Source organism: Oryctolagus cuniculus, chromosome 6, assembly GCF_964237555.1.
Source record: "Oryctolagus cuniculus chromosome 6, mOryCun1.1, whole genome shotgun sequence".
Classification (NCBI taxonomy): Eukaryota; Metazoa; Chordata; class Mammalia; order Lagomorpha; family Leporidae; genus Oryctolagus; species Oryctolagus cuniculus.
This window is the reverse complement of record NC_091437.1, coordinates 2135719-2159642: the sequence shown is the minus strand read 5'-3', so window position 1 is coordinate 2159642 and position 23924 is coordinate 2135719. Positions and strand designations below refer to the sequence as shown.

General features: G+C 56.4%; 1 protein-coding gene across 1 annotated transcript; it reads left to right on the top strand.

The window, feature by feature from the left end:
- Positions 1-572: 572 nt before the first annotated feature.
- LYPD8 (LY6/PLAUR domain containing 8) lies at positions 573-10378 on the top strand. Its single transcript, XM_070075778.1, has 6 exons — positions 573-632; positions 3212-3312; positions 3713-3832; positions 5899-6069; positions 7602-7736; positions 9797-10378. Exons 2-6 carry the CDS (start codon positions 3258-3260, stop codon positions 10039-10041), a joined length of 726 nt encoding a protein of 241 aa, XP_069931879.1. The 5' UTR covers positions 573-632; positions 3212-3257; the 3' UTR covers positions 10042-10378.
- The last annotated feature ends 13546 nt before the right edge of the window (positions 10379-23924 follow it).

The window sequence follows — 23924 nt, the reverse complement described above, 5'->3', positions numbered from 1 at the left end:
GGTGGACCATGCACTGACGAGTGCAGAGCCGGACTCCCTGCTGGTCTGGGGGATGTTTGTGTTGAGCCCGGCGCTGACCCCATCAGCCTGTCCTTCAGTCCCGCCTCCTGGGGCTGTCAGCTCCTCAGTGGGCTTATGGGACCCCGGGGAGGGCGGGGACCCTGAACAGAGAGGCCAGGACTCCTGCCCCAGGGGAACTGACCCGCTCTGGAGCTGGGTTCTGAGTTCCAGCCTGCCCCTGTGGGTGCCACCGGGACCCTCCCACGTTTCTGTCCTGTACCTGGGGCTGCTCTGGGAGGCCTGAACTGGCTGTGGGACCGCTTCCTGGGCCACAGCGCACAGTGGGTGCTGCCAGCCTCACACCTGCCCCCTGGCCTGTTGGCCGCAGCTGGCCTTGACGAGTGTTGCTGGAATCCCTCTGCTCTCAGGTCTCTGAGGGCACAGGACACAGCTGGCAAAGGGTTAAGCTGCCCATGTCCCTGCTGTCGGTCAAGGTACAGTCTGGATGTGAGAGGCCCCTCCCCAGAAGGCAGCGCCCTTCCTGACTGTGGCCACTGGCTATATAAGGTCCTCACACCCCTGTACCTCCACAGACCCACCTGGCCTGGGAGTGTCTCTGGCGGGATCATCAGGTGGGGGCTGCATGGCTGGGGCTGAGCCTGGGGGAAGCTGAGACCCAGGATGGGCACCCAGGGCCGGCCTAGGTCCTGTCAGGCTGTGCCCAGACTGGTCATTCTCATGGCTTGTGCTCTGGCCTGTGCTCTGCTGTTAGCAGCTCAGGACAGTGGGAGCTGGAGGGCGGGAGGGTGTGGGCTGGGGCGTGCTTTGTTGTCATTAACTCTGAGTGCTGTGTGTGCTGTGTGTTCTGTGCTTCCTCTGTGTGCTGCTCGTGTGTGTGTGTGTGTGTGTATGTGTGTGTGTGTGCCATCTCTATGGGCGGCCCTGTGGGTGCTGCATCCTCACAGCCCCTGAGCTGCACTCCCCTGTGTGAGAGACGCCAGCCTGCGTCATGGTAGGGCCCTGCCGGGTTGTGGGAGAGCTCGGTGATGCAGTTGGTGGTGGGAAGGCATTCTTCTCACCTCCAAAGGGCCTTGCTATGACCTGCAGCAACCCCGTACTCCTCGCTCATGGGGTGGCCGTCAGGGCCCTGGGTCCCACCACACGGTCACCTCTGTCTGCGTGTTGGCCATGTGCCCTGGGCTGGGTGTGGCCCCCGGGCCTCTGAGGATGAGGCTGATCAGCAGGTACACACCTGGGGGACACGCCCTGTGCCCTCTAGGCTGGGAGCCCACTCAGCGTGCTCAGGTCTCCTGCACTCAGACGAGACTGCAGAGGCCTGGAGGGGGGCCAGCTCAGAGGGCCAGGGCGTGGCCTGGCCACAGACTGACCACGCGTGCTGTGCCCTCTCCAGGATCCCCACGAGGCAGGGTTTCCTGTGGGGGACAAACGGGACCTCCTGCTGATGGGCTGGGCCTTTCCTCTGCCCTAACCCTCAGTGAGTCAGGGTCACGGTGCAGTAGGAGCAGCAGGTGTGTGGCTGTGTATAATGCGTAGGGCACAGGTGTGTGGTGTGTGGTATGTGTGTGACATGGATGTAGCATGTGTGGATGTGGCATGCAGTGTGTTGTATGTGTGTGGTGATTGTGGTATGTGTTGGGTGTTTGGTATAGCATGTATATATGTGTGGTGTGTGATGTGTGCATGGCATGATGTGTGTTGTGTGTGGTTCAGCATGTGTGTTGTGTTTGTGGTGTAGTGTGGCATGTGTATGTGTGGTATATGTGGCATGTGTGTGATGTGATCTGTTTGTTGTAGCATATGTGGCATGTTTGTATGATGTGCACGTGCAGCCTGTATGTGTATTTGCATGTGATGAGTGTGCTGTGGTGTCCATCTGTTTGGGGTGTTGTGTGATGTGATTGGTGTGTCTTGTGTGTGTTGAGTGTGACTTGTGTGTTATGCACGTGTGCATACATATGTACATGTGTATGTGGTGTATGTGGTATGGTGTGCTTGTGTGGGATGATGTGAATTTGTGGTGTGGCATGTTATGGGATGTGCATGTGTGGCCTGAATTTATAGCATACACATGTGTGTGTGCTATGGTGTGCATGTGTGGTGGGTGCTGTGGGATGTGATTGGTGTGTTTTGTGTTGTGTGTGACATGTGTGTCATGCATGTGTGCATGCATATGTAGATGTGCATGTGATGTATGTGGTGTGTGCATGTGTGGTATGATGTGAGTGTGTGGTGGGGCATGTGTGTGTGGTGTGGATGTGTGTGGTGAGGTGGGAGGGGCTTGTAGCTCCCCAGGGAAGGTGGGCTCCTCTCCAGAGGGGCACAGCTGTCCTGGTCACACTGGACCCGGGATGTGGGAGCAGCACAGCTGGGTGTGTGGCAGTGGCTCTCCCTCCACACTGCGGCTTCCTCACCTGCGGAGCGGGACGAGCAGCCCAAGGACGGCAGCAGCCAGGGGGCTTTCTGCAGTGGTGGGGGTGCTGGGTGCCCCTGCCCACCCCACACAGTGGCTCCTGAGCCCTGGGAATGTGACCTGTGCCATGGGAAACAGAGCTTCCCATGTAGTGTCGATGAACTTGACCTTGAATATCTGTGTTGCTGTGGCCACAGTTTATGGAGTAAATGAGTAATGAGGCAGAGCACTGCAGGGCCGGCCGACTGCTCTTCCAGCTGGATGACAGGAGTTGGTGGGCGTCGGATGGTTGACAGGAGGGGTGGGCGTCAGGTGGGTGACAGGAGGGGTGGGCGTCAGGTGGATGAAGGAGGTGGTGGGTGTCGGGTGGGTGACAGGAGGGGGTGGACAGGTGGGTGACAGGAGGGGGTGGACAGGTGGGTGTCAGGAGGGGGTGGGCGTCTCGTGTTGGAAGCAGTCAGTGCTCAGGAGGTGGGTGCCTGTGGTGGTGGGGACAGAGCTGCTGAGTGCCGAGTGAGTGCAGTGGGGAGATCCCAGCTGAAGACAGACCCTGAGGACAGGGCCAGGGAGTCAGTCGCCTGCCCACGTCACACCCGAGTGGCTCCACGGGCCGTGCCCCGGCTGGGTCTCACACGGGCGCGATGCCTCAGCAGCTGTGGAGGCCGGGAGCTCCTGGTGCACATGAGAGCAGGGTGGATGGTGTCGGGCTCTGTGCTCCTGTCTGCACCCCTGAGGGCGACAGGCCCCCGCCAGCCCCGGCTGCCTCCCCTGTCCCTCCAGGTTCCAGGCTCGTGGCCCCGCCCTCAGGAGGCTCAGCTCCAGCACCATGAAGGGCATCCTGGTCCTCGGTCTCCTCGCAGCGCTCGCTGTGGCCCCCGGAGGTGAGAGACGCTGTGGGGGCCGCACTGGGGGATGACAGGACGGGGGGTGAAAGAAGGGGGGCGTCTGGGGGATGACAGGAGGGGGGGTGACAGGAGGGGGTGGGTGACAGGAGGGGGGGTGACATGAGGGGGGCTTCGGGAGGTGACAGGAGTGGGTGGGCATCACCAGGAGCTTGCCTGGGGGCCTGGCCTTCTCAGGCAGTGGCCCGTGGGTGGGTAAGGCACCCCGTGCTCCCCGCCTTTGGAGTGGCCCCGCCTGTGGGATGGTGAACAGATGGGAGCTCCTTGTCTTGTCAGTCTTGGGGTCCCCAGAGGCGGGGGACGTCATCCTCCTTCACCCTGAGTGGGCGTGGTCTCTTTCTCACCAGATGGAGCCACGTGGGCTCTTTTGTCTCCGCAGGGTCCCTGGACTGTCCGCAGTGCTCCTCATTTGATTCCTCCTGTGATGGCAGTGTTGTCTCTGAGTGTCCTGCGGACGCCAGCACCAGCTGCATCGCTTCCTATGCCGGCTGGCCTGCAGGTCAGCCTGGGCTGTGTGCCCCCCACCCTGGGATTGGCCCTCAGCAGGGTTGGGGAGGGCGGCCAGGCTGGGAGGGAGGCCTGAGATGAGGCCGGGCTGTCATCTCTGATAAGAGCTTTTAAATAGACATGACTAGCGTTCCGTTATCATAGCTAAGACATTAACTGTAACTCTGTCATTTTTCTAATACTTGGGCCATCTTGAGACTCTCTGGGTTGTTTGAAAGACACAGTGATGCTGTGATTAATATGCAGGCTAGGTCTCCGCATTGCCGTTTGCTGTTGGGATTGATTTTTGTAACATCTCCTGTTCCATTCTTGGTTCTGTCCCGGGATGTGTGGCAGAAATGGGTGCATCCGTCCGCAGCCGCCCTGCTCCGACTCTGGCTGGTTGCATCCTGTGCTGTCATTCAGTTGTTCTCCTGTTCTTGGTGTTTCTACCCACTGGCCCAGGGCCGTCAGCAGTACTGTCTGTAACCATGGAAACATCTACATCAGTGCCATCCTGTACAGTGTCCACGTGCGGCTCCTGAGCGTTGCTGCACATGCGGCTAGTATGACCGAGGAACTTAACTTTAAATTTAACTTGATTCATCTCAATTCACCTTATTCAAAAAAGGACTTATTTATTTGAAAGGCAGAATTACTGAGAGGGAGTGAGAGACAGAAGGAGACATTCCATCCATCTGCTGGTTCACTCCCCGAATGTCTGAAACTGCTGGGGCTGGGCCAGGCCAAAGCCAGGAGCCAGGAGCTGCACTTGGGTCTCCCTCGTGGGTGCAAGGGCCCAAGCTGCTCTCCCATGTGAGTTAGCAGGGAGCTGGATTGGAAGTGGAGCAGCCAGGACATGGACTGGTGCCCGCATGGATGCTGGCATTGCAAGCAGCGGCTTAACCAGCTGTGCCACAGTGCTGGCCTCTGGATTTACATTTAAGTGGGCACTTGTGGCTAGTGGGCACCAAACTGGACACCTCTGGCCCAGGAGCTTGGCTGCATCTGGGTCCAGTTCTCAGGCAGAAACACCTGGGTTTGCACACAAGGTGTAGCAGATATGTTTGATTATTCTCATTTTTTTTTTCACAGGCAGAGTGGACAGTGAGAGAGACAGAGAGAAAGGTCTTCCTTTGCCATTGGTTCACCCTCCAATGGCCGCCATGGCTGGCACACTGTGGCCGGCTGGAGCACCGTGCTGATCCGAAGCCAGGAGCCAGGTGCTTCTCTTGGTCTCCCATGCGGGTGCAGGGCCCAAGCTCTTGGGCCATCCTCCACTGCATCCCGGGCCACAGCAGAGAGCTGGCCTGGAAGAGGGGCAACCGGGACTGAATCCGGCGCCCCGACCCGGACTAGAACCTGGTGCGCCGGCACCGCAGGCGGAGGATTAGCCTAGTGAGCTGTGGCACCAGCTGATTATTCTCATTTTTAAAAAAGATTTATTTATTTATTTGAGAGTCAGCATTACACACAGAGAAGGAGAGGCATAACAGAGAGTGAAAGAGAGAGAGAGAGAGTGAAAGAGAGAGAGAGGGGTCTTTCATCCACTGGTTCACTCCCCGAATGGCTATAACGGCGGCTGCTGCACCAATCTGAAGCCAGGAGGCAGGAGCTTCCTCTGGGTCTCTCACATGGGTGCAGGGTCACAAGGAACTGGATCTTCTTCTACTGCTTTCCCAAGCAATAGCAGAGAGCTGGATGGGAAGTGGAGCAGCTGGGACTTGAACCTGTGCGCATATAGGATGCTGGCCCTGCAGGTGGCAGCGTTACCCGCTGTGCCACAGCACTGGCTCATTTAGGACTGGAGGGTGGTCTCCAGGCGGTCACTTGGACCGCCCACTTGTAGGGCCCGCCCTCTCCTGGGTCTGCCTGCATTTCTGCTGCTCCCCTGCTGCACAGGTGTGGCTGATGGAGCAGCAGCTTTCTCTTCCCAGGAACCCTCGCCGCTGCGTCCAAACCTGCACTGCGCTGAGGGGAGCGTGTGTGCGCTGGCCAGAAGCCGCTGCTCTTCAGGGTCCCAGGTCCCCACGGCCTCTCCTCCCCAGGGACTAACAGTCTGTGTTTGTCTCTGTGCAGCCTCACCTCCCACACGTTTCCAGGACCTGGCCTGCTCTGCAATCAACTGCTCACTGTTGCCTACGTCTCCGGGCTTTTTTGTCCGGGGAGCTGCTGGGCAAACAGCCTGGTTGTCAAGCCAGTGCTGCAATGGAGAAGCCTGCAATAGCACCATCCCCCCTCCAACCCCAGGTGGGTGCCAGCGCCATGGTCCCCTTGCTGGGCCACCTGTGCTCCCTGTCCTTGGGGGCCACCTGCAGGCCAGGCCCTCCTGTCACATCTGAATGACACTCACACCTGATTGACAGAGGGGCATGAGAACTGCAGGGCAGACAGCACTGCCAGCAGGGACAGACAGGGAGGCTGTGGGGGGATGCATTTAGTATTCATGTATTTTCATTTTATCTCAGGCGACACAGAGCCAGAGAGAAGTCTTCCATTTGCCTGTTCACGCCCACATTCCCCAACAGCAGAGGCGGGGCCAGGCCAGGCAGGACTGGGAGCATCTAGGTCTCCCCGTGGTGGTGCAGGAGGAATTCTAGTCCTTGAGTCCTCACTGGCTGCTCCACGCTGCTCCTCAGCAGGAACTGGAGTCAGGGTGCAGCCAGGACTTAGGGGGTCCAGGTGCTGCGTTAGGGATCAGGCGCCCCCAGAGGGGTCTCCCTGCTGTGCCCACGCCTCCCCTGGGAGCAGCACCTGGCGCTCCCCAGCAGTTCTCAGACTTCGGGATCCCAGGGCCCTGTTAGGACTCAGGTCTCCCACATTACTGAGGAGTCCAGAGAACTCTGGTTTACGTGCACTCCCCCTGTCAGTATTTACTGTCTGGGAAGTTCCAGCTAAGGAAGTTTATAAACCTGCATTAGTTCACCCAAAACAGCAGGCAGCACCTTACCCATCAGCATGTACTTGACAGATAAACACAGCAGTGAGGAGTGTGGCATTGTCACATGCGAGACGGCTGGAGGCTCACACGTGTGTGCATTCCCGTGTGGACAACCCCACCCTGTTTGTGAGGGAGAGAGAATGAGGCACAGGCAGTGTGGTGCTGGCCCGAAGTGGTTAACTCAGCCCCCCAGAAGAGCCCAGGGCTCGGGGTTCCTGAACCCCCGTGTGAGAACCGCTGCACTGCTCGGGGCTGAAGTCGTGGTTTGTTTGTTTGTTTTAAGATTTTTATTTATCTATTTGAAAGAATTACAGTGAGGCAGAGGCAGAGAGAGAGAGAGAAATCTTCCATCCGCTGGTTCACTCTGCAAATTGCCACATGGCTTGAGCTGGGCCGATTTGAAGCCAGGAGCCAGGAGCTTCTTCCAGGTCTCCCATGTGGATGCAGGACCCTAGCACCTGGGTCATCCTCCACTGCCTTCCCAGCCATAGCAGAGAGCTGGATCAGAAGAGGAGCAGCCGGGACTCATATGAGATGCTGGCTACCCGCTACACTGCAGTGCCTGCACCCCGAAGCCTGTGTTTTAAAAATGAGGCTTATTTATCTTCTCCTGCTTGAACAGCAGATTTAGCAACTGTCACACACCAGGACACCAACAGTCAGGACAGGTTGGGCCCACCTTTCTCTTCTCAGCCTATACCCCACACGCTCAGAGACAGGATGGGCTGTCGGGGCAGACCTGGGGGTCTGGGTCTTCAGTGGTGACCAGGGTGGTGTGGAGGCCGGGATGCAGTCGCTCCGTCCTGACAGCATGGTCGTGATAAGGCCTCTTCCCTTGCAGACGTTCCGACTGAAGGGACCGGCGACACACAGTGCCCTGGTTGTATAGGGGTTAACGACACCTCCTGTGAGGAGAGTTTCGTGAGGTGTAACCCAGACGAACGGTGCGTCGATGGGCTTGCAGAAGTCGTGCAAGGTATGTCTTGGGATCCAGTTCCTCCGGGGGTCCTGAGATGCAGGTTCACAGAGAGGTGGGGGAGGCAGCCTGACACGGGGACGGGGCCAGGATGCCTGTGAGCGGGAGAGAGGCTCCAGTGCTGTCTCAGGGCTGCCTTCTCAGGGCAGGGCTGCTTCCCCTGCTGCTGGCCCAGGGCCTCCACCTGTGCTGGCTGTCAGTCACCAGGCTGCTTCATTCCACAGGTGGGGTGGGGTGGCCTCTGCACAGCTGCACTCTTCTACCTGTCACATTTGGCGTAGTGCAAACTTAGCGGGCGGGGTCCCCTGGTGGAAAGTGTCAAATTCGGCTTCCAAATCCAACCAATCGTCCTTGCCGACGACAGCAAGTGGGTTCTGCTGCTCTACACAGCCGACCAGGTCCCACAGCAGCAGGCCTGGACCCTCATGGATGGGTCCCTGGCAGGGGCAGGTCCTGCAGAGCTCAGAGCCTTGCATGTCTGCTTCTCACCAGCAGGGGGCGCAGGCTTCCCCAGGGCCATGTGGGCATCAGGCATGGATGTTAATTGCAGTCCTGGATTTCTCAGTGGTCTGCCTGGCTGGCCTCAGCATCACCAGGTCCTCAGTGCACACGGGGCCTCTCTCCAGCTGGACTCTGGGGGTCTGTACAGTGGAACCACAGCTGCCCCCAGCTCCTCACGTATTTCCTGGAATACTGGGAATCCCAGTGGGCATGGCTCTTTGTGCTTTAACCTCCCTGGGATGTCTACATTGCTGTGGGTTTTAACTCTGGGGCTGGGAGCTGTGTGGCCGGGGACTTGGCGTGTCCTGTCCCTGTGTCCTCTGCTCCAGGGCCCTGGAGGTTTTTCCTCACAGAGCTTGGCTTGGGTCAACGCCATCACATATGTGAACTTTTTTTGCTCATTTTTGACCAAGGTCACTTAAAAAATTTTTTTTTCGTTTATTTATTTGACAAATAGTGTTAGACTGTGAGAGAGAGAGACAGCGAGAAAGGTCTTTTTCACCAGGAGCCAGGTGCTTCCTCCTGGTCTCCCTTGTGGTGCAGGGCCCAAGCACCTGGGCCATCCTCCACTGCAGTCCCGGGCCACAGCAGAGAGCTGGACTGGAAAAGGAGCAACCGGGACAGAATCCAGCGCTCCTATGGGATGCCGGTGCTACAGGCAGAGGATTCGCCTAGTGAGCCACTGCATTGGCCCCGCCCAAGGTCACTTTTTACTACACTTGATCTTAGCCAAAAGGAGAGAAGTGATTCCAAGGTCACTTTTTAAAAAACGCAGCAGAGAAATGCACAGGCCCATGTCTTCCTTTTTTTTTTTTTAAGATTTATTTATTTATTTGAAAGGCAGAATCACAGAGAGAGAGAGCAGTGGCAGAGAGAGAGAGGTAGAGACAGATAGAGAGGTCTTTCATTTGCTGGTTCACTCCCTAGATGGCCGCAATGGCCGAGCTGCGCCAATCTGAAGCCAGGAGCTTCTTCCTGGTCTCCCATGCAGGTGCAGGGGCCCAAGGACTTGGGCCATCTTCTACTGCCTTTGCAGGCCATAGCAGAGAGCTGGATGGGAAGAGGAGCAGCTGGGTCTCAAATTGGCGCCCATGTGGGATGCTGGCACTGCTGGCCGCGGCTTTACCCGCTATACAACAGCCTTGGTTCCCGTGTATTCCTAACACACTAGCCCAGCCCCCAGTGCCCAGGCTCTCAGGCTGATGGCAGTAACCACTTTCCCCGGGGCCTGGTGTCCACCCCTTCTGGGGCTGGCACTGCCCTCCCTTCTTGCTCTGTCTGCATGCGGTTATCACATCCCTTCTGGCTGCTTTTGCTTCTGCTCAGGGGAAACTGAGGCAGGTAGCACTCAGGTCCAGAGAGGAGTGGGGTCTGGGCCCGGCCTGGATGAGGACCCAGGCCCGGTCCTCCTGGGTGGGGCAGCAGTGCCTGCCCGTCTACCTTGGGTCGGCCGCACCTGTCTCACTGCCCTGATGGCTGACCTGGAGGGGCAGGCGAGTTCCGAGCGCCGCGGCCCTGGCCATGCAGCTGGCTGGGCGCTCAGGTGCCCCCGCCTCTAGGGACCAGAGACACGGAGAACTTCACGAACTTCACGCTGCGGGTCAAAGGCTGCTCCGACATCACCGACGACCTCTGCGGGCTCCTGGAGACACAGAACACCACGATAGGGAACATCGTCTTCCGGCAGCTCAGCTGCAGCAAGGCCGCCCAGATCCCTGAGAACACGAACTCGGGCGGGGCCCTGGCCGCCACCCCCTGGGCCCTCACCGCCGGTGTCGCGCTGGCACTGCTGCGGCTGCTCTGAGCCCCGCCCCGCCAGGCCACGCCCCTCAAGCACCGGCACCACCCCCAGCTCCGCCCCGCCAGGCCCAGTCCCCGCCCCCAGATCCGCCCTGTCCCCGACCCCAACCCTCTGGAACCGCGGCCAAGATGCGCCGACCCGGGCGTCCGCCGCAACTGCGTGTGTCCAGCGGGCCTGGCCACTGCGAACGAAGGAGCAGCGCGTCCCCCGCCTGTGTCCCGGAGCCCTGGGTCCAGGCCGGGCGGCCGGCGGGCGTGAGGACCAGGGGCCCCGCGCGCACGGGTGCGGCCTCCACGGAACAGGTTCTCTGCCATTAATAAAAGCCGCGGGCGCGACCCTGCGTGGCTGTTGTCCTGCTCCTCTGCTCGGGGTCACCTCTGTGTGTCCACCCCGGGCCGCCCACAGCCCGGCTCCCGGCTCCCGGATCCACACCGCAGCTGGGAACCTGATGGCCCTCAGTGGGGGGACCTGCGGGAGTGTCCCCAAGTGGGCCGGAGGCTCAGGACGCTTTCCTGAAGGGTCAAGAGCCTGGGCCGTGTTTCTCACCATATCATTCTTATCTTAAAATAATAAGTCTTGCGGAGGGAGAGCTAGAGAGGAAGAGAAAGAGAGAGAGAGGGAGGAAGCTTTTGTCTGCTGGTTTAGTGGCCAGTGGCCAAAATGCCAGGGCTGCACCAGGCTGCCCCAAGCCAGGAGCCTGGAGCTTCATCCAGGTCTACACATGGGTGCAGGGGCTGAAACACCTGGGCCATCCCCCGCTGCTTCCCCAGGTGCATTAGCAGGGAGCTGGATTGGAAGTGGAGCAGCCAGGACTAGAACAGTGTCCATGCGGGGTGCTGGTGCTGCAGGCGGTGGGTCTACCTGCTATGGCACAGCGCCGGCCCTGAGGTTCTGATTTAACAAACAGATCTTGGTTAGAAGAAGGCGCAGGGTGGACGTCCACGCCTGTGAGTTGGCCTCTGCCCCAGCAGCTCCTCCCATCCCAGGGCCCCCGGGGGAGGGTCGTGTGTGGAGCCCGGGGGCCAGGCCAGGGGAAGGGCTGTCCCTCGTGCTCACAGGGCGCTGGCCAGGGCTCAGCACCGTATCTTGGGAGGAGGAAACTCATCCCTGGGCGGCTCCACAGGCCCTGTCTTGGAGACAGTGTGGCCAGGGATCAGGTCGAATCCCAGCCCCAGAACCTTGGCCCACCTGTGGGACAGGTGTGGTCAGGATCACACCCCAGAGGGTTGTGAGGGTGTCAGCCGGTCTCCCTGGGAGGCACTCAGCTGCCCCTGTGCCCCACCCCCACACCTGCCCCCCTTGCTCCTGTTCCTGCTGGCAGCTCCCACCCTATTCACCTCCCTTTTCTGGCCCTGGCCTGCAGAGGTGGGCTGACCTCTGCTGGGACCCCTGCTTCTCAGCCCATCTCCCCAACGGTACTGCTACCTGGGTGGGGGAGGGGTCCTGGCTTGTATGTGCAGTCCAGAAGGTCCAGGCTGGGCTTAGGCAGAGTTGGGGACGCTGGGTCCAGGCAGGAGAGGCCGTGAGCTGGGACACAGTTCTCTGAAGCTGGAGAAGGCACACGTTGGATCCCGTGGTTCCAGGGAGCAGGTGCCCCGAGCCCTCCTGGGAGTGAGTTCATGGAGGTCAGGTGCGGGCTCCAGTCCAGGAACTGGGGAGAGAGCGGCCATGTGGTCCCTGGTGCCGGTAGCTGTAAGTGGATCACTCCCATTAGCAGTTTGTTTTGGTCAGGGGAGGGGAGGTCTGCTTCCCGACCCCTCAAAGCTGTCTGTGTTCATGGAGCCACACGTGAGGTCGGCTCGGCCATGTCCTCAAACCATCATCACGTGTGGGGGAACCACCCCAGCCACTCCCCCCACTCACTCCCTGCCACCCGCCTCTCCCCTCCCCAGCCTCTGCTGGCAGCAGTGAGAACAAGGGTGGCGTGGGGCTCGCCCAACCCTCACTGTCCACGCTGGCCCCATGCCTGGAGACGGGAGTCCCACTGAGGGAAACGGGCTGGTGGCTTTGGGCAGCACGGAGCAGGGACGCTCTCTGCAGAGACTCACACAGTCTCCCATTCTCCTGGCCCTGCACAAAACCCCTGTTCCCACAGACTGGGCCTGGTAGGGACACCGTGCACTGCCCTGTGGTGGAGACATTCGCCAGGAAGGGTGGGTCTGTGAGAGGGACAGGGAGTTGAGGCAGGCGCATCAGGTCAGGCCCCACCCCCGTGTGACTTGGGTGGAGCAGTGTCCCGTGGGAGGCTGGCTTTGGTCCGTGCTTTCCTCTCCCAGCTCCTTCTCCCGGTACCCCAGCTCAGCAAGCTGGGGCCTGCACAGGTGGGGGCCTGCCAAGGGTGGGAGCAGAGGTGCTACATCCCCCCGCCCCAGGGAAGGCCTGGAGGGCCCTCTGCTTCCCTGGTTGGGATCAGTGTGGTGGCGGCCCCTCCCTCCCCATCGGAGTTCCTGATTCAGAACCTCTAGCCCTGGGGGGGGGGGGGGTGGTGGTGGTGGTGGTGGTGGTTGTGGTCTGTGGGCTTCAGGGTGTGGTGAGGGACGTCACAGGGCCAGGAGGAACTCGGCCTCTCAGTGAGTGTGGTGGCCTGGGAGTCTGCACTTGGCCATGCTTCCTCCTCCAGGGTCGGCCTTGGGTGCCCGTCACCGTGAGACCTTGGTCCTGCTGCTGCTGGGAGTGGACCCCGCCACCCATCTTCCTGCCTTCAGGACTTCCTCTGGTTCTTTGTTTACTTGGACTCTGGGGGCCTCATTTGCATCCCCGAGTCCCTCTTTCCCACTTCCACGTTTTCTTCCTCTCTGAATCGTTTTCCGTTGTTGGCACTGAGAAGTTTCTTTTTTTTATTTCTGCCGTAAGCTAGTGAGTAGCTTTCTGCCTGGACGCACCAGCTTCTGCCTGTCTGCGTATTGATTTAAGTTGCTGTCCAGGACCAGGCAAAGGATTCTCTCCCCAGCCCCACGCCCTTGAGGCCGGAGTGCTGCAGGGAGCCGGGAAGGCCGCACCTGCATGAGCTCCCACCGCTCGGTCAGCTCCCGGCCGGGCGTCTGTGCTCTGTCCGAGGCTCGCTCCCCACACTGAGGGCCCCTGGGGGCTGGGCCACACGGGCGGTCTGTTGTCCCGGGTGCTCTGTCTGGGCACTGCAGTTTCTGGATGCTGTCCAGCTGGGCCGCCTCCCAGAGTCGCCCACTGTGGACACCTTCCTGCCACGTTGCTCTCTTCACCTCCCATCTCTGCACCGTGTGCGGGCCCTGCCCACTCTGCTGTCAGCTGCGTGGGACCCAGGGCGTGGTTTCTCGGCCTCTCTGTGCTGTGGGCACTGGGTTAGCTGCAGTATTTTGCATTCACAAACAACGCTTCCACAGGTAGAGTGAGCACCCCGCTTTCATGCTGTTGGCCATGTGGCTGCTTCTCTTAGCCATTCCTGGGCCAGACTCGTGAATCCTGGCGGGGCTCTGCTGGGGCTCCCGGACCGCGCTGTGGGGGTGGTGTGACCTGCATTTTACAGGCGGGCCTGTTTCCTGATGCCCTGCCACACCCCGCACTGTTTTCTATGTTTGACGTCTGCTAATCTGATTGGTTAGAAGTAGTGTTTCAGTGGTGTTAATTTACATTGCTCCAATGATGGAGTTTGAACATTTGTCTTATGTTTAAAGCAAATTATATATATACATATATAATCAATCAATCAATCTTAAATGGCTTTCTGTCTCCTTCTGTGGAGAATCCCCCAGGAATCTCAAAAAGAATCAGGGATCACCGCCTACCTGGAAAGGAGATGAACTGTGGAAACACAGTAAAACACTGAGTTAAGAAGTTGCCACTAGCCACAAAAATAAAAGTAAGTGGAGTTGTAAGTCAGGAGCTGAGGCAATGCCTAACGGCTGTTAGGGAGACACTCCTAATCACACCAAGCAGACAACTCTGGTCAGTCAGATAACAGTGTGCTGTGGACAATGCCCCCCTACCCACGCTGACGGACCATTCAAACCTAAGTAAGTTGGGAGCAGTATTGACTGGACTGTCCAACTGCAAGCAAGGAGGAAACAGCGTTGACTGGACAACAAGTTGGAAGACGGCAAGCTGGAGGACTCCTGGAGAATGAGGATAAAAAGGGAGCCCTGGCACCACTCTCCATCCTCTCAGGGATCATGGCCTGGTGTGTGTGTGTGTGAACCTCTGGATCTCCACACATCCAGAGCTGAAGAGGCAGCCGCTACTCTGCACGGAGCAGGTAGCAGCACAAGCCGACCTGCAGAGCTGTCCCTGAGCTGTAACCCCACTGTGTGTGTGAGTGTGTGTGTGCGTGGCCCAGTGCTAGTGAACCTCTGGAACTCCTTGCATTTGGAGTCGAAGAGCCAGCCCACTAGCTTTTGCTACGTGGCCCAAGGTGACAACGGGATCAAGAGGCCATCTGGAGCTGCTGCATTGCTGTCCTGCCTCCGTGCCTGACCAGCCGAGATGCCGCCTCACCGCCTGGCCTGGACTCCTTATCAGCCTGCTGCCAGACCTGACCACAGAGCTGGGGACCTCTCCAACTTCTCGCCTGGCCGTCAGCCTGGGAACTTTGAGCCTACTGCCCAGAGTGACAGCCTTCCCACGACTTCCTGCCTGTGAGTGACTGATCCAAGATCCGTCTCTGCCGAGACATGGAGCCCTGGACCTTGAACACTGACACTTTTTCCTGACAGTGATAGGAGCCTAGATCACAGCAAACCAATGTTGTGTATTGAATCTTTTGCTGTGCTTGTATTGTTCATTGTGATAGTACTTAAGATTATTTCAATAGTGTTTGTTGTGACTTATGGTATAAGAATATTGATTTTCTGGCCAATAAGTGATATTGTTAAGATTAGCTATATATGTTAAGATAAGTAGTTAATGTTAAGCTAAGTAATTCAGTAAGTGTGTTAAGTTAGCTATAAGTTATGATAAGTGATATTATTGACATTATTGATAGTGATATTAGTGATGTTGATAAGTGTGTTAAGTAATTATGTTAACTTAGGTGATTAGGCCAAGTAGTTAAGCTAAGTGTTACGTTAAGCTAAGCAGCTAAGTTAAGTAGTTAAGTCACATTAAGTAGTGGTGTTAAGTTTAGTGATAAGTGTAAAGTTAGTATAGATTGATAAGTATATTGGTACTGATAAGTATATTGACCTCAATGAGCATGCTGATGAGAGTGTGATAAAACCCCCTGGTGTGTAAGCAATAAAAGCTCTCATTGGAAAGACAGTCTCTGTCCTGGTGTTCCTTTCTTCCCCTTGACTGACAAGTCCTACGTTGCACTTACTACTGTCGAGCTGTGTGACAGCAGACGTTTGCGACGCCTTCCTACTTTTGTTCTGTGGGAGTTTGGTTCTTTACCCCGCATTGAGAAAACATTTATAGTTAATTGGGGAAGCCAATATTGTAATACTCTCACCAGGGGTGAGATTCTATGTTTACCAAAACATCATAATATTTTATCTCGCTCAGGTTTTATAACACAATTATGATATTCAGTTAAAGAATTACTCATATTATCAGGGCTCGTGAGGGTTAACAGAACTAATGCACATTTGTAAGCACCACAGCTGAGAAGCCAGTCATCATGAACAGACGTGGACAGGTGCGTGCTGCGGCCTGGCGACTGCTCCGTGTGGGTTTGCAGTTGAAGGTCTGGCATTCCCTGCCTTCAGGTTATGTTGATGGCTTCACTTTGTGTAATTTAACTTTTCCTCACTCCATTTTGATTTGGGAAGATGGAAAAGTTTGTGGAAAATGGAATTAAAAGATAAGTTAGGGACTGGCACTGTGGTGCAGTATGTTAACGCCCTGGCCTGAAGTGCTGGCATCCTATATGGGTGCTGGTTTGAGACCCAGCTGCTCCACTTCCAACACAGCTGTGCTGTGGCCTGGGAAAGCAGTAGAAGATGGCCCAAGTCCTTGGGCCCCTGCACCTGCGTGGGAGACCTGGAAGAAGCTTCAGGCTCCTGGCTTTAGAATGCACAGCTCCAGCCATTGCTACCAACTGGGGAGTGAACCATCAGATGGAAGACCTCTCTCTCTGTCTCTCTTTCTCTGCCTCTCCTCTCTCTGTGTAATTCTGACTTTCAAATAAGGAAATCAATCTTTAAAAAAAAAAAAAAAGCAAGTTCAGGGGGCTGGTGTTGTGGCTTAGCACATATCCCTGGAATGCCGAGACCCCATATGAGTGCCGGCTAGAGTCCTAGCTGCTCCTCTGATGATCCAGTGCCCTGTTAATGTGCCCAGGGAAAGCACTAGAAGCTGACCCAAGTGTTTGGGACTCTGTACCCACAGGGAAGACCTGGAAGAAGCTCCTGGCTCCTGGCTTCAGCCTTGCCCAGCCCAGCCATTGTGGCTATTTAGGGAGCGAAATCAGTGGATGGAAGATCCCCCTCTCTCTATGTCTCTCCCTCCATCCCTGTAACTCTGCCTTTCAAGAAAATAAAAATAAATATGTTTTTAGAAACAGGCACGTTTGTTTTGGCACAAAACATTTTTGAAATCCATGAACAGGGACTGGCACTGTGGTGTAGCAGGTAAAGTGACCTCCTGTAGTGCCGGCATCCCATATGGGCGCCAGCTTGAGTCCTGGCTGCCCTACTTCCCATCAGCTTTCTGCTATGGCCTGGGAAAGCAGTAGAAGATGGTCCAAGTCCTAGGGCCCCTGCACCCACGTGGGAGACCTGAAAGAAACTCCTGGCTCTTGGCTTCAGATCCGCTCGTTGTGGCCATCTGGGGAGTAAACCAGCAGATGGAAGATCTCTCTCTCATTGCCTCTGCCTCTCTGTAATTCAGCCTTTCATATAAATAAATAATATTTTAAAAGATTTATTTATTTATTAATTTGAACGTCAGATTTGCACAGAGACAGAAGGAGAGGCAGAGACAGAGACAAAGACAGACAGACAGACAGATCTTCCATCTGCTGGTTCACACCCCAAATGGCTGCAATGGCTGGAGCTGCACCGATCTGAAGCCAGGAGACAGGAGCTTCTTCCGGGTCTCCCATGTGGGTGCAGGGGCCCTAGGACTTGGGCCATCTTCCACCACTTTCCAGGTCATGCCAGAGAGCTGGATCAGAAGTAGACCACTGGAACTTGAACTGGTGCACATATGGGGTGCCAGTAATGCAGCCTGGAGCTTTAACCCACTAGGCCACAGCGCCAGCCCCTGAAGTCCCTTCTAATGTGAGTTTGTCACCTGATCTCTGCTGCTTCTCCCAGGTGCATCAGCAGGAAGCTGGCTGGGAAGTGGAGCAGCCAGGACCTGAACTCGCACTGTGATATGAGGCTCCAGCATGTAGGAGGCAGCTTTCCATGGCTTCACCGAACACTGGCCCCTGCTCTTCTTTTTCAATATTGTTTTGTTCTTCAAGGTCCCTTGAGATTTCCCATGAATCTTAGAAAGGTCTATCTGTATGAAAGATGCAACGTTTAATTGGGTCACAATTGTATCATTTCTGGGTCATACTGGATGGTATTGCTCTTAACAATATTGTCTTCTAATTCATGAGCCTGGGTGTCTTTCCCTTTGTTTGTGTACTCTCTAATCACATCAGCACTGTTGTTTCCAGAGTGCAGTGTTTTCCCTCATTGGTTAAGTGTATCGCCCAGAGTCTGTGCCTTTAGATGCCATAATGGAGTTGATTCTCAATTTCTAATCAGAGTGTTCATTGTCAGGGTGTTATTATTCCTGATATAATTGTAAACTAGATCACTTTTATTGTAAACTAGATCACTTTTGCTGTCAGACTGTCATTAGTGTTTTGTAAACGACAGTTTCCTGTGTTGATCCTGAACCCTGCAGTTTTGCTGAGCCCTGAGTGGTTAGTGAAGTTTCCTCTACGTCAGGTCACGCCCTCTGTGTACAGATCTGTTGCTCCTCCCTTGCAAGCTGGATGCCTGAATTCTCTGTTTCCTCTCATTGCTGCAGCCAGGACTTCCAGCCCAGGGCACCCTCGAGTGGAAGTGGCCAGAGTGGGCTGAGGTGCCGTGAGCTCTGGCCTGAGCAGGGTCACTGCATTTTGTGTCTGAACGACCTTTAGTCATTGTTTGTCCCTGAGTGTCCTCTGTGTTTCTACCCATTGGCACAACTGCTCTCTGCTCAAACACTGGCCTCTAGGAATGGTATCATGAATTTATCACTCAGTGTTCACATGAAGTGCTGGGATGGTGTGTTCTATTCCCATATCCCCCTGAGATAAGGGTGATTAACCTGGCTTGTTCTGGCTTCTGGAATTAACTTGGCTTTGTAATGAACTCCCAGCAGATGTGGTTTTTCCCTTTGTAATCTCATCCCTGAGCGCCATGGAGGCCACATGATTTGGAGAACACAAGCCCCCTGTGCAGCTGGTGTCTACGGCCCTGAGACTTCGGCGTCTTCTGTAACTCGCTGTGCCGCTGTCCCGAGGATCACAGCCTCCTTGGTACTGAGAGCTTCCGTGTGTCTCCAGTGTGTGTTGTTACCTGTGGGCGTCTGTGAGGCCCCACAAAACACACCAGGCACTGGGGTTAAGGGAAAGGTTTGTTGTCAAGTGGGGGAAGCCCAATGGGTGTGGGGAGGGTGAGAGAATAAGAGAGGGGGAGGTGGAAAGATCCAGAGAGAGCACGCGTTTGAGCAGCAGGTCCTACTATACCTTTATGGGGGGCAGGGATATAGGAGAAGCAAATCCCACTAGAGTGGGGGCGCTGACACCTGTGGTTGGGCCATCTGGTCACCTGGCTTCTAGCAATGGCAGCAGGGCCAGAGCCTAGGATGGTGTTCACGACGTACATCATGGCACAGATAAGACCTGCCCCATTTTATTAACATTTTCCATAAATGTCTTAAGTTGGATTGGTGAAGATCATTTTTTTAAAAAAGGTTTATTTATTTATTTTAAAGTCAGAGTACACAGAGAGAGAAGGAGAGGCAGAGAGAGAGACAGAGAGATCTTCCATCCACTGGTTCACTCCCTAGTGGCCACAATAGCCAGAGGTCAGCTGACCTGAAGCCAGGAGCCAGGAGCTCTTTCCAGATCTCCCACATGGGTGCAGGACCCCAAGAACTCGGGCCTTCTTCTACTGCTGGCCACAGTAGAGAGCTGGAGTGGAAGAGGAGTGGCCAGGGACACAAACTGGTGCACATATGGGATGCTGGTGCCACACGCAGGCAGAGGTTTAGCCTACTGTGCCACAGTACTGGCCCCTAGCCATCCTTTTTAAAGATTATTTATTTGAAAGGCAGAGTGCAATAGACACACACACACACACACACACACACAGGACCATGGATGCAGAGAGAGAGATCTTCTATCCACTGGTTCACTCCACTAATGCCACAGTAGCTAGGGCAATCTGGGTCTCCCATGTGGGTGGCAGGGACCAAGCACTTGGGTCATCCTCACTGCTTTCCTAGGCCATCAGCAGGGAGCTGGATCCTAACTGAACAGTTGGGGCTCAGCTAGTGCTGCACCGTGGGTGCCCACATTGCAAGCAGAGGCTTAGCCTGCCGCGCCATCACACCGACCCGAGAATGGCCGTCCTGAACTGTGGTTTTGACCTGCCTTTCCCTGACACCGCCGCGGTGCAGCTTCGGCAGGTCCGGGGGTCCTGAGGAGGGGAGGCGTTGGTGAAGAAAGAGACGGGAGACGCGGTGTAAGGAGCAAGGGGAGGCCTCGTTCTGCTGTTCCTTCTCATAGCTTTATTTTACAATCTCTTTACACATAGTTCTCATTAAGCTTTCTTCCTCCTAAGCCTCCATTCTCTCTGAGAAAGAACACATCACAGGGACCATCTGTGCATAACCTTTCTCTGTTATCTTGTTTTGCTTCATTTTCCTTCCCTGGCATCGTTGTAACCTTCCATTAATCTTTTTCGTTGATAATGGATGTGTCAGCTCTATGAAACTTGCTTAACTTACTTAAAAGTGCTAGATAAAAAGTCCAAGGTTCTAAAGGTTAATGGATTTATTTTCAAGGTTGTATCTGTTAGAGAGTTCCAATGATTATATCCTATGTTTCTCAGGTAAATCACACTCCCACAGCCATGTTTACAGGACCTATTCCATGCCTGATGTAAGAGTTCCTGTCCCTGTGTTCTACGTGTCCAAGCAGGGGTGTGACGTCCTAACCTTTGTCAGAACGGCAGTGCTGTCCACCCATCCACTTGCTGTGATATTAACTACGCACCTACCGTTCTCATCGCACACTCCTGTGTGTAAAGGAGGGCTGTGGGAGCCACTCCTCATCACTCATGGTCCTCATGGCATTGTGCTCTGGACAGATTTTAGGAGATTCCCTCTTATTTCTCCAGTCACCTCCTATAAGTCTTTTTTTTTTTTTTTTTTTTTTTTTTTTTTACAAGGAACAACAAATTCACCTACATGGATGCCCATGATTCCTACACCAAACCCAATGTCTATGTCATTGTTAACCCTAATAAAAACAGCAGAGAGATGGCTCAGGTCAGTCAGGGGATTCCCGCTGTGTGGAGTCCCCTCCTCCAGCTGTGACTGTGTCACACAGCGTGGATGGCATCGCCTCCGCCATGACCTCATTTCCTGAGTGCTGCTGTCCATTTGTTCTGGCAGAGTCGGGAGTGAGGCTGGCACATCTGCTGCCCTGCCGCCCTCCGCAGCCTGGGTGCAGCTCCGCGGCAGCAGGTCGCACAGACAGTGAGGGGTGCAGCCGTTCTCCAACCCTGCTGTGTGCTTGCAGCCGGGAGAATTTGGGAAATTGCTGTGTCAAACATCTTCTGAGATGAACTCGCGTGGTCACCACACCTGTGGCTGCCACCAAAGAAGCCCAGCTGATGGGACCGTGACCATGACCTGGCCAACAATCCTCACAGCAGAATTTCCTTGTGCTGCGCAAAGAACATCGTATCCTTTCTTCTTAATTTTTCTTTTTTTTTCGTCTAAAATGGCTTGCTCCAAGGAATGGGGCAGTTGCAAGACTTCAAGTGGATGTTTTGGTTCAACTTCTTCAAGTGGCCAAGCAGCCCCAACACCCTGAGTCTGTGCAGCGCATTGGCTGTGGAAGCCGTCACTTGCTCTTGGGTCAGTACACTGAGTGCAGACATGTCCACCTGCCCGAGGTGAGGCTGTGTCCCAGAGCCAGGCCAGGGCTGGTGGGGGGGCTGGGTGCTGGCCTCGTTTCTCTCTCTGGACAGTGAGTGGGGAGACCCACAGGTTCCTGGTGCAGCCCTCATTGCGTGTCCCTGGCTTTAATCCCCTCAGTCCTGTCCCTCCACCAGGCCCTGTGCAGCTGTGCAGGAGCCCAGGGCTCAGGAGCGGGGGCTGTGGCAGGGGTAAGCAGTGTTCGTGGAGCCCCGAGTGACTGATGGCTGCAGGCCGTGTGCCTTCCCAGTCAGAACAGCGCTTCAGAGGTGGGTGGTGGTGCAAATCCTGTGTGAAGAATGGGGGTCTATTACAGGCCTACACCTTGTACAGCCGGGCACTGAGCCAAGACAGGCGTGCACTGAGCCCGGGACAGGTGCACTGAGCCAGGGATGGTCCCTCACCTTGTACAGCTTTGCACTGAGCCAGGATCAGGCACTCACCTTTACAGCTTTAAACTGAGCCAGGGACAGGTGCACTGAGCCAGGGACAGGCAGGTACCACGTGCAGCCGGACACTGACCAGGACAGGTGCAAACCTTCTATAGCTGGGCACTGAGCCTGACACAGGTGCACTGAGCCCAGGACAGACCCATGAGTTGTACAGGGTGTACTGAGCCTGGGTCAGGCACCTTGTATAGCCGGGCCCTAAGCTGGGACAGGCAAACACGTTGTACAGCTGGACAATGAGCCCGGGACAGGCCAACCCCTTGTACAGTTGGACACTGAGCCAGGACAGGCAGGCACCTTGTACAGCCGGGCACTGCTGCAAGCTTGTGTGTCAGGCGCGCACATTTACTCCTTGGTGTGGCCGGGTCGGGAGTCTCAGGCACCGTAACTGCACTGTAGCCGGATCTTATGTTGCTGAGCTGGAGGAATGAGCCCCTGAATGGAAGTTTCCAGAGGAAACCCAGCAGCATGTGGGCAGGCTGCATGTCGGCCATGGGACCTTGAGTGAGATCTGGGCCTGGACCCCTGCTGCAGGCGGGATTCCTCCTCTGGGCACCCCACCCCACCCTGCACCCTCTCCGTGTATCTCTGAAATGGGGTAGACTCCCCTGACCACCATGTATGGACTCTGCTGGACAAGCCCACTCCCCACCGTGGCTCCAGGCTCACTCCCAGGCGGACTCTGACCCAACTGAGTGCCGGCTTGCTGTGGTCAAGCCGCTGCCAGGACAGCAGGTAGTGGATCTGATGCCAGGTGCCCGAGGCTCTGTGGGGGAAGGGTGACCACGGGGCCTCCCTGGCCTGTGTTCTGGGTGGGGGGGCCGCCATCCTCATCTGCACTGTTCCCAGGCCCTCTGGGGAGGGGGTCCAGGCTTCCAGAGTCCTCAGTGTCCCTGGTGACCAGTGGTCCCCGGGGCCCCACCTGGGAGCAGCTCCACGTGCCGCTATTGAAAGGTCACCTTGGGAAGCCCTGGTGGAACGGGACGGGAATTCAGGAGAGAGAAACTCTCAGCAGGTCTCTGTAGTGCCTGGTGTTGCGTTCACGGAGCAGGAGCTCGGGCCCAGAGAGCACGGGACGGGGTGGGCCAGGCACTGACGGGTGCAGAGCCGGACTCCCTGCTGATCTGGGGCATGTTTGTGTTGAGCCCAGTGATAACCCCGTCAGCCTGTCCTTCAGTCCCGCCTCCTGGGGCTGTCAGCTCCACAGTGGGCTTGTGGGACCCCTGGGGGGGCGCTGACCCTGAACCAGAGAGGGGAGGACTCCTGCCCCAGGGGACCTGACCCGCTCTGGAGCTGGGTTCTGAGTTCCAGCCTGCCCCTGTGGGTGACACTGGGACCCTCCCACGTTTCTCTCCTGTACCTGGGGCTGCTCTGGGAGGCCTGAACTGGCTGTGGGACCGCTTCCTGGGCCACAGCACACAGTGGGTGCTGCCAGCCTCACACCTGCTCCCTGGCCCGTTGGTCATATCCGGCTTTGACGAGTGTTGCTGGAATCCCTCTGCTCTCAGGTCTCCGAGGGCACAGGACACAGCTGGCAAAGGGTTAAGCTGCTCATGTCCCTTCAGGTGGGCAGGGCACAGTCTGGATGGGAGAGGCCCCTCCCCAGAAGGCAGCGCCCTTCCTGACTGTGGCCACTGGCTATATAAGGTCCTCACACCCCTGTACCTCCACAGACTCACCTGGCCCGGGAGTGTCTCTGGCTAGATCAGCAGGTGGGGGCTGCATGGCTGGGGCTGAGCCTGAGGGAAGCTGAGACCCAGGATGGGCACCCAGGGCCGGCTCAGGTCCTGTCTGGCTGTGCCCAGACTGGTCATTCTCATGGCTTGTGTTCTGGCCTGTGCTCTGCTGTTAGCAGCTCAGGAGAGTGGGAACTGGAGGGGCGGGAGGGTGTGGGCTGGGGCGTTTGTTGTCATTAACTGTGCATGTGTGCCACTTGTGTATTCCATCTGTGTGTGCTATCCATATGTGCCACGTGTGCTGCCCATTTGTGGTATGTGTGTGGATGGATGTAGCATGTGTGGATATGACATGTAGTGTCGATGAACTTAACCTTGAATAGCTCTGTGGTGCTGTGGTCCTAGTTCTTGGGGTAAATGGGTAACGAGGCAGATCACTGCAGGGCCGGCCGCCTGCTCTCCCCGCTGCTCTGACGCCCAGGCCGCTTGAGTGGGGCCTGGGACCCAGCTGTGCAGCCGCCTGTGACCTGGCCTGGATCTGGCAGCTGCCCTCTGCTGGAGACGGTGTGGGGTCCCAGTGAGGGACCTGGGCCAGATCTTGGAGTGTCTTAGTGATGCTCCTCGGGTTTGATTTCTGCCCTGATGAGCATAAGTCCCTGCC

Coding starts and splice junctions, on each gene's coding strand:
- LYPD8 (XM_070075778.1), top strand. CDS start 3,258: ATGAAGGGCATCCTGGTCCTCGGTCTCCTCGCAGCGCTCGCTGTGGCC. Junction 3,313..3,712: donor GCTCGCTGTGGCCCCCGGAG/GTGAGAGACGCT, acceptor TTGTCTCCGCAG/GGTCCCTGGACTGTCCGCAG. Junction 7,737..9,796: donor GCTTGCAGAAGTCGTGCAAG/GTATGTCTTGGG, acceptor CCCCGCCTCTAG/GGACCAGAGACACGGAGAAC.